At 41.2% G+C, this 13,476-nt stretch overlaps 1 protein-coding gene across 1 annotated transcript; it reads right to left on the bottom strand.

The window, feature by feature from the left end:
• Positions 1-1,256: 1,256 nt before the first annotated feature.
• On the bottom strand, positions 1,257-7,934 carry LOC120022444. The gene is made up of 3 exons (XM_038966346.1): positions 7,799-7,934; positions 7,294-7,396; positions 1,257-4,896 (listed from the first exon to the last, which is right to left on the bottom strand). The coding sequence occupies exons 2-3, from the start codon at positions 7,355-7,357 to the stop codon at positions 2,186-2,188; spliced, it is 2,775 nt and encodes a 924-aa protein (XP_038822274.1). The 5' UTR covers positions 7,358-7,396; positions 7,799-7,934; the 3' UTR covers positions 1,257-2,185.
• Positions 7,935-13,476: the final 5,542 nt, after the last annotated feature.

Consider the following 13,476-nt stretch of genomic DNA (forward strand, 5'->3'; position numbering starts at 1 on the left):
TTTGTGGCGTGTTATGTGAAGAGTAGATTCTCCTCCCCTTATCATGTAGCCATTCAGAGAGCTTCTAGGGACTGTGGAGGCGGGCATTCCTGCATCATAGGCTAAATACAGTGCATGCCATTTAGTTCGACGAGCATGGCACCGGAAAAATGCGGCACATTTCCCTAGGCAGAGTGAACACAGATCCACCCGCTCGGTGCTTCGATTTAGTGTGCTGGTGTGAATATCGAATGCACTGATACGTATCAGAGTTACTCAACAAGATGTGATCGATCATTTATAAATGCAATTGTATTGTAGTACGGTCTACATAAATGCACTGACATAATTGACTACAACTGCATTATAGTCAGTATGTCTAATACACCTTCCCTTCCCAATACACCGTCTAACAAATAAATAATTTCATAATAATGAACTAATTGACCTACTGGGCTATATAAGCACATAAACAAACCCTTCAGAATATCCAGTGATCCCTATTGTAATATTCAGAACTGAGAGTTGATTCAGTAAAAGTGGCAATCTGCATTTGGTGCATCGATTTGAGTTAAATGAATGATACCCATTGATTCTTGAATAATTTAACATATTAATGCCTCATTACCTTAGTTCAACTGTCCTACCCAATCAGAAGCCACAATAAGCTTGTTTTACTCCATTGTTTGTAAACAATATAATTTTAAACAAACACTAAAGCCTCAACATGACTAAAACTATCCTTTTGATCTCATGCGTGGTCAGTCTGTATCCATAGCACACTATGAACTTGAGTGTGGTTACATTACTCCAGCCCCATCCCTCAGCATTTTTCCAAAACAGTGGCAGGTTGTGCTTTGTTAATATCTAAACAGCAGATTACCCAGTGTGACATAAAGGGGAAAACAAATTGAATACAGACACCCACTGTGCACCCTCAAAAGAATGTTTAAATGTTCATTCAATACATTTAAATAGTCTAATATATCACAGGTTGCTTAAAAGATAAATGGCATCTCAGTGTAAAACTGGCAAACCTTACATCTGGAAGTTGTGGCCTGATATTTTTTTTTACACAATGTTGATTTTTGGGGCAGTAACTCCCAGCACCACAAACAAGATAAGCTTGGTAGTGTGTGTGAGTTAACTGTTCTATTAAGTTCTAGTGTGGTAGACAGAACGAATGTAATATGTTTTTGCTCATCTTTATCAAGGGTGCCAATAATTATGGACCCGACCGTATGTGCATGTATATCAATTAACAGTGTGACAAAAGGGAAAGTATACAAACCTTTATTATATTGTTTACATTCCATCCTCTCTTTCCAGGTACAAAATATAAATCTAGGTGAAATCATACAAAAACTATTTCACATCACATTTGATTGGAATCAGAACAGAAATATTGATTATTGATTATTTATTTTTTATAATTGGGGGGGGGGGGGGGGGGGGGGCAATAGAAAACATGTCACTTACAGGAGTTGCAGCACACGTGATAATGTCTGTTCAAATTAAACATCAAACACACAATTTTATGATGGTACAAAACATGTCTTGAACAAACATTTCCCACAAAAAAATAAAATTAACTTCCCTGCCTAAAATGGCAAAGGGCATATAGGACCAACCAATACAATTGGTATGGGTGACGTATTGGGCATGTACCATTTACAAAGAGCAACGACAGTCATCAGCAATCAATACGCTCTGTCAAACGCAGGGAAGTTGCTTTACTTGCTTCTGCTCAAATATTGGTGACATATCAAGCTGGCCTCAACGAACAAGATTCGCGCAAAGCTAGCATTCCTATAGACGGGTTAGCTGACATCACGAAAACGATGTGGGCGCTTCAAAAGGCTGTGTGTTATGGTTCTGGATGGCCAGATAGCTAGCAACAATGACAAGAAACTGTCATGTGGTGAATTGTAAGCTCGTTTGATCTCGTTCTTGATACCATACCATGCCTTGTTTTGAGGTGTTTTGACTGATGTCTAATATATGCTAATATGGCTAAAATTTGCTAGCTAGCTAACCAACAACTCTAACTAATGTATTTGCGAGACAAGTGCTCATTGAGAAACTTTGTTTTCAATAAACATAAGAGACAAAATATAGTTTACATGTTATCAACAGTCTAAGAAAACCATCTGCTTTTCCCCATAGTTGCGCATGTGTCCGTTTTGTTGCTAACTTCCTTCAATATCTAGTGAAATTCATCAAAGTTACCTCTGTAGCTCTGGTAGGAAACAATGTTTTTGTTTCCACCCAAGTCAATACTTCTTTGACCCTTTCCCAAAACCCCTTTGTTGCTTTCATAGTCAACACTCTGACTAGATTGAGCATCAGCAGGGGTTATAGTGTCATGCTCGCTCTGTTGTTCATTGTGCTCATTCTCTTGTACAGAGACTGAGACATCCTCCAAACTACACACATCGCCAGGCAACACACTTTTCAGCTTAGAGATCATGTCTGCGAGTGAAAACCCAATATGATTCAGGCTTGGGTCTCTGGAGTCCAGGACCAGTTTTTGGTAACTGATCTCACAGCGGATTGCTTCGCGCTTTTGAGCATGGCTTGTCCCATCTAATCGGGCCAATAGTCTGTCAACATCTTGCTCACAGGTGCAAGGTCCTCCGTTTCTTGCAACAGCAGCAATGACCGTGTTTCGGTTTGCTTCGTCTTGCTGGTCCTTTGTCACTGAACTAGGATATTTTCTCGGACGTCCTACTGGCCTCTTCTGGGTCTTGCTTTGGTCAAGAGACTTTTTCTTGGAAGGAGGAGAGTACTCTTCTCTTGGAACAGCGTCGGATGTTTCCCTCTCTGCATTTGTTGCACCAGCAGGAGAACCACTTTCAGATGGAATAGAGTGGCCCTCTGGTTCTTCGTATGTACTTGATGCAAGGTTCGTAAGTCGATCTGGCCTCTTCCTTTTGTATGGGTAGGCATGACCAAAGGGGTATTCGGCCATCAAGACGCAAAATGTGCAGGTTGTCAGCTGTGTGGAAATTTCCAGAGGGGGGTTGTGACAATGTGCGCCTCCAGGCAAAAAATCACTCAGATTGACCTCAGTGACAGCCGCGACTACTTTCACCATCTTCTGCAGACAGACCCTTATTAGGTCAACATGGATGTGTCCCGTGCCAGTTGTGAAGTATGAAAAAACCCCATCAAAGGTCTTCTCTTGCAGAGGCAACTGGAGAAACACATTTGCAATGGTATCTGGCTCAAGGAGGGCTGAGGCATCCTTAGCCCACTCAAGCAGTTTTTGGTAGAGGCAGAGTATATACTGGCTAAAAAGTGAGTACTCTCCTCCGCTCTTCAGAAGTTGCCAGTAAGGCCCCAGGATTTTGCAGTAGACAATGGCGAGAACGCACACAAGTGACTGTATGACATCATCATTGGCATCATCAGTAACACTCTCCAGAATGACATTGGGGCATTCATCGTTGTTCAGTAAGAGCAGGTCGGAAAAGAAAAGGGCAATCTCACCATGATGGTGAATGAGACCCGCTGCTGCTTCAAAGTAGTTATTAAATCGGTTTGAGCGGTTGACTGTTAGTTTGGAGGGATTGTTCTTCTCTTCACAGAAAGCTATCCAGTGTTTTCTGTAGTTTTGCTTTGATGCAGCACGAGGACTCAAGACATCACAGGCCATGTGGATGTAGCGTGACGTAGAACTTTCAGAGAAGTTCACAAATCTTCGGAATTTCGGGTTCCTGTCACGGCCTAGTTTTTCTCCAGTAGACTGCATGATCTCATTTTCGAAGCTCATCATCTGCTGTTCAATTGCGTCATGAATGTCAACAAGAAAATGGGCATTGTAGTGTAGAAAACGCAGGGGTGATGCCATGGAATGTTGATCTTTAAGAGACGCAACTTTCTCTTCAAAGAATTTCATTGCTACATTTTCTTTACATGTTAGTGTGTACTGGTTTTTGAGAAGATCAAGGGAAACTTGTTTGGAAGCATCAGTTTTTCCACCATACACACTTGACAGTTTTTGGACAGAGAGCATAGCGATGTCAAGCAGTGTGAGGGCTTCTCCTTTGCTTGCATCAGGATTCTCTATCAAACTGAGCGAGTTTTGGTTCATTGCATGAGGACTTTCTTCAGTTGGAGAATCGTATTCTTCTTTCACTTTCACCTGAGAGTAAGGTTCCCATACACTCTCTGCGTTTGGTGTTATGGCAAATGTTTCATTTTCTTCTTTGAAGACTTTCACCACTGGCTTATCAAGTTTTTTCTTTCTTCCTTTTTTGCCTGATTTCTTTCCGTCAGTTGGGTCTATAACAAGTTCAAATGGACTTTGAAGGAAGGTTTCCATCTGAGCATTTCTTCTATGTCTGGTTGTTTGGTAATTGCGGTAATGTAGTCTGAATTTTTTTAGCTTTGCCTGAAGGACTTTGCTAGCTTTCAGGATGTTACCATCACTACAGAACTCTGGGTCAAATTGACGTAACCAAGACACCAAGACAATGGGGTCAATTTTCTCCCTGATGACAAAGTTACTCAACTCAAGTATCAAACCATTTGTGACCTCAATAGACTCTGCTTGCTCAGAAAAATCTGTCATTTCCAAAAGATCAGCTCTACCAACTCCAATGCTGTCACATATTGGGCCAACGAATTCAAAGTTAACATTTGACTCAAGGAAGGCTCGTCTTGCATCTCCACTCAAACTTAAAGTTGTTGCAATGCCTCTTTCAATCAGACAACGGAAATCTGCAGACTGATACATTGGGAAGATCTTTTGAAGCCAGTCTACCACTGCCTCCCAGGAGAGTTGGTTGTCTTCTCTCAGAAGTCCCACTTGGATCAGAAGTCTGTTTTTACACGGTTTTTCATTTAGATTCAATGTTTCCCCAGTCTGAGATCCAAAGTAGTCTGCAGCAAGCTTACCGAAGTTGTCATCCCCTGAAAGAAATTTTGATTTATATTAGAACAGAAAGTAATAAAATACAGATTCTAAAAGATAGTTCTTTAAAGTGGTAGTTCACTCCAAAATCAAAGATCGTAAGACATAGGGGTGGGCGATTTGGACTGCATTTATCAGTGTTCTGCAAAGCTGAACTTCATGAGAATACACTGAAAGTAACCAGGAAGTAGTGACTGCCCCCTCAGCCCTGTAATTGTTCAACTTTAGTACTTTTTTTGAACGGATCTTTAAATGAGCAAAAACGTAGCGCAGTGGCCTAAATGCACAAAAACTTCATAAAATGGCATCTGGTAGAAGTAAATTAATCCACAAACACATTATATACACTACCGGTCAAATGTTTTAGAACACCTACTCTTTCAAGGTTTTTTCTTATTTTTCTTATTTTCTACATTGTAGAATAATAGTGACGACATCAAAACTATGAAATAACTCATGGAATCACGTAGTAAAATAAATCAAAATATATTTCATATTTGAGCGGGTGTTGGGCGTTCGTAAATTCATCAGTTATTCTGCGTTCTGGCACACTCAGACAAGAGTGCTCTGAAATCGGAGTAGATAGCCAGAGCGAATTTTCCAGCTACGTCTATCGATAGTTGTCGCAGTGACATCAACATTCTACTTAAATAGTTACTTGCATAGTGAAGTCTTTTGTTTAGACATGTAGCTAGCTAGCTAAACAATGAACCATAATCCCAACTCATAACATTACCCTGCATGAATCTGCAGGTAGCTAACCAACCAGGTTCAATGTTAGCTAGCTAACATCAGGCTATAACTAGCAATGCAAATGGCTCTGAGCTAGCCAGTCAGCTAACATTAGCTAGCTAGCTAACATTACACTAACTTGAAATGAAAACGAATGACAAAATTAGAAACATGTAATATCTGAAATTGTTGCTAGCTAGACTATTTTACCCATATACATGGATGGATGCTTCAACCTCTGTCACGGATGCCATGGTTGCCCTTAGTTTGAAGACGTTATCCAGAGACGTGTTTTATACAACAGCTTTCTGTGCGTTCTCTTTTCGACTCCGTCTTCATATTTGCAATCAAACGGCAGAATTTTCTCCATCTCCTTAGCATCATACTCTAATTCAAATGATTTCAAAACGTGGTCCTCCAGAAAGTGGAGAGTAACACTTATGCAGATCTATTATGTGATATCTAAAAAAATCTGTATTAGAAAGGATTACCTACACATACTGACCATTTCATGGTTATAGACAGAAGCTACATGGCAGAACAAACCAAACTCATCTCTCGGCATGTCCAGCCCAATCATTATCTCAGCCAATCATGGCTAGCGGGAAGGTTGTCTTTTTCCATGGCTAAACCAACTTGGCTCATAATTTAACAATTGTATTTGTATTTACAGATGGCATACAAGTTTCTTATTAAGGCACATGAAAGTTCACAAGTTCCAGAAGTCATTTCTGCCAAAAAACGGATTTTAATACGCCTAGTTTCCTGAAACAAGTCACTCACAACCGTGTTTTCATGGATTTGATGATAAAATCCTGGTAGCCCATTCAAATCAGCAAGGGAAACTAAGCAAAGAAGAATTGGCCGTTACATTCACAGCTAATTATCAGTTAAACAAAGCATGACAACCAATCAGAAGAGGGTCTCATTAGCTAGCTTTGACACAGTGCTGGAGAGGCTACAACAAACAGTGCCGTTTTGAATGCTGTTCAGAAGATTCAATAAGTGATCTCAAAAGGTGGTCTAATGTCAAGAGGAGTCCACGTCCCACTCCATCTGTGGTCTATCCAGCACAAACCTTTCCTATTTGTTTGAAGAACAGCTTGAGCTACAAACTTGATGGACCACTATTGAGGTTTTAAACAGGCTGACACATTTTGATTTTGGAGCGAACTATCATCTTAATATAGTTAAGTATGTTATTAATATTAGTATTATTATATATATTATATATATATATTATTAGTAGGTTATTAACTGGAGCCTATAAGACTTGTAAAAAAAATACTTCACATGCTTTGAGGATTAGTTACAATAATTGGATTAATTTAAAATACTACTTAAACTATATGCATCATGACGTTGGACATTAAACTCTTAAAAAAGGCAATATTGTGCAACTGCAGCCCGCAATTAGGGGTTTTCCTGCATGTCGCCCCCGCCCCTTCTTCTGCGGGGTTTATAGCCGGCTGGCATTCAACTTTATAGTGCATTAACGCCACCTACTTTCCTGGAGCGCCTCCGCCTGTCCTAGTTTAAAAATGGACCAATAGAAGTACAAAGAGGGATTCCTGCATATGCAGTAATGCACCGATTTGCAGGCCGCAATTGCACATGTAGTTTGTCTTTAGCTAGATAAATGCGACTGATAAATCCATACTCACTCAAATCAGCATCAAGCCTGGCAGCATTTGGACCGCTCAGAGTAAAGTCCTGTTCTTCCTCCATGATATCTCAAGAATGATTTGGAGGCAGGTATACAAACATCTGGAGGAACACCGAGGCAACTGTCACCTTTCTATGTAGTCGTGAATATGAGCTCGGTCCAACGAGCAAAATAGCTAGTTAGCTAACTACAAACACGCCTGTTGACCAAGCTAACTGGCTAGCTAGCAAACCATGCTAGCTAATATACTAGCGCTACAAGCTAAAGGGGCAATAGAATGGGCTCACCTACTTAGCTGGAACTAACGTTATATTGTTAACTATGAAAATAGCTTTATATAAAATAAGGAAAAAGCAAGTTGGATAACGCACTAGGCTACATACAGCTAGCTAACGTTACCTTGAAAGATATGTGCGATTGTATTATCTTATATGAAAGCGAACAGATTTTTCAGAATATCGACACTGCACTTCAAGCATACAATTTAGTACAAAACCGCTTACCGCGTATCTTCTTTTTAATTTTAATACTTGGGCGGCACACTCGTCAATTTTTTTCATGAGTTTCAGACGCAGTGCTAGTAACAGCTGCTTTGTTTTCCCTCCACAGAATTAGCTAGGGATATCCTTCCTATGTCAATCCGTTATGGCGTAGGTGAAGCAGTGTCTTCTTCGATGAGGTTTAAGTTAACAGCGGTTGGCATCCAGTATGTTGCGTTACTGCCACCTACTAGACTGGAGTACAACTCCCTTATACTTTGCTTGAAAAATAAATAAACAAATACCCTACCATAACAATACTAATAAAAAATAACCCCACTATTTAAATCTATTTAGTCCTACCTCAGGCCAACAACCTGAAAGGATGGGACACCACCACTTAACACACCCTGAAACTCTTCTGATGTCAAGTCTCGCACACCCAAATACCTCTCTGCAGCACCACCACAACCTCAATTTTTTGCAACTTACGTTCCATCCCTGCAGTACAGTTGATAACCATGGCTATAAATGTTAAAAATCCAATCATACTGAAACATATATCACTTTTTGGTTTATCCCTCTGTACTGGTACAGATCTTCTAGTCACACCATTCCTCTCAGGATCCCAACCTCTTGACCCATCTTCCTCTACTTTCTTCACTGCCTCAGCATATGACAACTTCTGCACTACTCTAACCCTGGAAGCCTCAACCTGCCTCTCTCGCACGGGACATTTCTGATCCCCAGCCCCATGGGTATCCCTACAATTAACACATACCACTACTTTTCCCAATGCTACACAATCCTTTGTCTCATGCCCTTCGGCACACTTCTCACACCTAGGAACCTCCCTCCTACACACTGCTGCCACATGCCCATAAGATTTACACCTGCAACAACGTAATGCATTCGGCACAAAAGCTCGTACAGGATAACTTACAGTGGAAGTCGGAAGTTTACATACACTTAGGTTGGAGTCATTAAAACTCGTTTTTCAACCACTCCACAATTTTCTTGTAAACAAACTATAGTTTTGGCAAGTCGGTTAGAACATCTACTTTGTGCATGACACAAGTAATTTTTCCAACTATTGTTTACAGACAGATTATTTCACTTATAATTCACTGTATCACAATTCCAGTGGGTCAGAAGTTTACATACACTAAGTTGACTGTGCTTTTAAACAGCTTGGAAAATTCCAGAAAAAGATGTCATGGCTTTAGAAGCTTTTGATAAGCTAATTTACATAATTTGAGTCAATTGGAGGTGTACCTGTGGATGTATTTCAAGGCCTACCTTCAAACTCAGTGCCTCTTTGCTTGACATCATGGGAAAATCAAAAGAAATCAGCCAAGACCTCGACCAGTCTGGTTCATCCCTGGGAGCAATTTCCAAACGCCTGAAGGTACCACGTTCATCTGTACAAACAATAGTACGCAAGTATAAACACCATGGGACCACGAAGCCGTCATACTGCTCAGGAAGGAGACGCGTTCTGCCTCCTAGAGATGAACGTACTTTGATGCAAAAAGTGCAAATCAATCCCAGAACAACAGTAAAGGACCTTGTGAAGATGCTGGAGGAAACAGGTACAAAAGTATCTATATCCACAGTAAAACAAGTCCTATATCGACATAACCTGAAAGGCCGCTCAGCAAGGAAGAAGCCACTGCTCCAAAACCGCCATAAAAAAGCCAGACTACGGTTTGCAACTGCACATGGGGACAAAGATCGTACTTTTTGGAGAAATGTCCTCTGGTCTGATGAAACAGAAATAGAACTGTTTGGCCATAATGACCATTGTTATGTTTGGAAGAAAAAGGGGGAAGCTTGCAAGCCGAAGAACACCATCCCAACCGTGGAGCACGGGGGTGGCAGTATCCTGTTGTGGGGTGCTTTGCTGCAGGAGGGACTGGTGAACTTCACAAAATAGATGGCATCATGAGGGATAAAAATATGTGGATATATTGAAGCAACATCTGAAGACATCAGTCAGGAAGTTAAAGCTTGGTCGCAAATGGGTCTTCCAAATGGACAATGACCCCAAGCATACTTCCAAAGTTGTGGCAAAATGGCTTAGGGACAACAAAGTCAAGGTATTGGAGTGGCCATCACAAAGCCCTGACCTCCATCCTATAGAAAATTTGTGGGCAGAACTGAAAAAGTGTGTGCAAGCAAGGAGGCCTACAAACCTGACTCAGTTACACCAGCTCTGTTAGGAGGAATGGGCCAAAATTCACCCAACTTATTGTGGGAAGTTGTGGAAGGCTACCCGACTCATTTGACCCAAGTTAAACAATGTAAAGGCAATGCTATCAAATACTAATTGAGTGTATGTAAACTTCTGACCCACTGGGAATGTGATGAAAGAAATACAAGCTGAAATCATTCTCTCTACTATTATTCTGACATTTCACATTCCTAAAATAAAGTGATGATCCTAACTGACCTATGACAGGGAATTTTTACTTGGATTAAATTTCAGGAAATGTGAAAAACTGAGTTTAAATGTATTTGGCTAAGGTGTATGTAAACTTTCGACTTCAACTGTATATATCCTAACATCATTGTCAAGCAAAGACTCAACATCAAACTCAAAAGAACAGACAATGACTCTTCTGTTTCACCACTCACACCACCCTGTCTGCGTCGCACCAAACGACGAGAGTCACAAACACTGGCAATCTTCCCCTTATGTTGGTCAACTTTTACATTTACTGCTACCCCAGTAATCACTCCTTTCAATGGCGCCCTTTTCTAGAGAGCAAAACAATTTACATTTCTTGCCCCCATTAGTTTAACGCGGAGTGCCTTCTCCCTCTGACTAGCAGAAACACAAACATTTATCACAAGACCACTTCTGATTACCCTCACCGAGTCCACAGCACCCAACTCTGTTTTCACCCACCCTGAAACCACAAATGGATCAGCCAAAAGGCAAGGGTCCACTTTTTCCAAAAACTTCACTCCTTTTGTCAGACTCATCTTTATCCTAACCCTCGGTGCAAGCCTCGGCCTCCGAGAACTTCACCACACCTACCACCTCTGATACTTCGACCTCATTCACTTCCATTTCTCCTCCTGTCTTCAGTTCACTCTGCTTACACTTTCTACCATTCTTCTTTAACAAACAATCTCCTTTTCCCCGCCATATTTAACCGACTCAAGCTCACCCTCTTCCTCCCTCTCTCTCTTAGACCTCCTCTGCCTCTCTTTTTCCTTCCATTATTCTTTCGTATTCATCTCCTTATGATAATACTGCACTTCTCCTGACATACATCTTGTTCTTGCCTTCTCAAGGGACGCCATTTAACCGGCTCTCACAATCTCCGTACAATCAGCACAAACTGAAGTAGCTTCTCCTCAGAAACACAAAATAAGCACCACATTTCGTACATTTTCTTAATAAAAGTCCCCCACGTAATAGTAAAAACGTGTCAATAACCTGTATTTATTCCTGATATATTACAAATATATTCATGATATATTTAAGTGACATTTGTATTAAATGTGGGTTGTAAAACATGTTCCATGGTCAAATAAATGGCCACAACGCGAATCACTGTATATGGAGTACATATTGGCTTATAGAGCAAAAACTATTCTGGGTGACACACTCATGCACACTGACACAGATCATGTAGCTTACTACTTACTGCCAGTTAGGCCTAATATTTTGGTGGTATATTGTATGAAATATATTTCATACCTACTATAGTAGGCTAATTAGGGAAGGTGGATTCTGGGGAACATTTAGACATTAGACTACTTACAATATAGCCTAACAAGTTATTAGACTGGCTTTTTAATACATTGGTAAGGCAATAGCCACCTACTAGACATTTATACAGTGCTTTTTACTATTTACATGTTTTACAATAACGGTACATTCGTGGACTGTCTGTGTATTTTAATTGTGCTAAAAATAGCCTATCTCTGAAATGCATGGTAGCAATACATGGTTATAACATCTACAGAAAATACATCAATGCCAATGGGGGCGGTGTTGTTGTCTATATTCAGAGCCACATTCCTGGAAAGCTTAGAATAGTATCTCATGTTAAATGTTGTTGAAGTAATATGGCTACAGGTTCATCTGCCCATTCTTGTGGGAAGCTGCAATGGGTGACCTAAATATTTACTGGCTTTCATCAAGCGGCCCACCGAGTGGCGCAGCGGTCTAAGGCACTGCATCTCAGTGCTAGAGGCGTCACTACAGACCCTGGTTCGATTCCAGGCTGTATCACAAACGGCCGTGATTGGGAATTTCATCCTGTGCCTGCTCCACGGGTCAGTCCGGCGCCTCTGGCGACGGTCCCCAGTCCAGGGCCTGCGGCGAGGGTCCCCAGTCCGGGGCTGGCGACGAGGGTCCCCAGTCCGGGGTCAGCGACGAGGGTTCCCGCACCAGAGGCGCCACCAAAGTGGGGGGAGCCAGAGTTGGAGCGGGGGCTATGTCCCGAGCCGGAGCCGCCACCGAGGGTAGATGCCCACCCGGACCCTCCCCTATAGGTTCAGGTTTGCGGCCGGGAGTCCGCACCTTTGGGGGGGGGAGTACTGTCACGTTTTATTTCTCTATTTAGTTAGGATGCCCCACCACCACAGAAAGCACTAAGCTAGGCGAAAACACCTGCATTTTGGAGCTGCCTTACTCAAGTAAGCAAAAAAGAGACCATGTTTGGATGCGGCTTTATTAACTCAGCCTGCCCTTAATCACGGGTCGCCACTGGTTGTAAGTACTGTTCCAGGTCATTGTATCTACCATTTGTAGGTCATATGGACTGAGGCCAACACATCTCTCCCGGTCTTCCCCAACTAGCTCTCTGGACTTGCATGCACCCTCCCCAGCCTGGTCTCATGAACTAGACGTAACATAGTAAATGTAAACCCGACACACTCAAATTAGTGTGATATGTCACTTTTGGTATGGTTACATTAGAAAGAAGTTACTTAAGGCAAAAATGAAAGGAGGCTGCTTGGTCGGGGTGGATGGGGGTGAGTGGGCATATAACCCAAAGGTTGCGTGTTCGAATCTCATCACGGAAAACTTTAGCATTTTAGTTAATTAGCAACTTTTCAACTACTTACTACTTTTTAGCTACTTTGCAACTACTTAGCATGTTAGCTAACTCTTCCCCTAACCTTAACACTTTAACCTAACTTCTAACCCCTAGCCTAGCTAACGTTAGCCACCTAGCCACCTATCTAATGTTAGCCACATCGAATTGGAATTCGAAACATATTGTACGTTTTGCAAATTCGTAACATATCATCATGTGAATTGTTATACGTAACATATCATATGAAATGTTTGATCGACATCCACATTAATGCGATGCCGTAGAGGTTAATTTGTGGATGATATGATTTCATATGATATGTTACGAATTACAAATTGTATGATATGTTTCCCGAATTTGCTGAATGTACAAATATGTTACAAATTTCCAAAACATATGATATTTTACAAATTCCAATTTGGTTAATGTTAGCTAGCTGGCTGACCTTAGCTAGGCTATGGGTTAAGGTTACGGTTAATATTAGGAGTAGGTTAAAGTGTTAAGTAACCTTCTGTATAATGTAACTATACCAAATATAACATATCATCCTAATATGATTATCCCAGATTTACATTTACTATGTTACTTCTGGCGTTACCAGACCAGTTGGGTGGGTCGCATGTCTGCCAGGCTAAAACTATA

The sequence above is a fragment of the Salvelinus namaycush genome, chromosome 27 (genome assembly GCF_016432855.1).
Source record: "Salvelinus namaycush isolate Seneca chromosome 27, SaNama_1.0, whole genome shotgun sequence".
Lineage (NCBI taxonomy): Eukaryota > Metazoa > Chordata > Actinopteri > Salmoniformes > Salmonidae > Salvelinus > Salvelinus namaycush.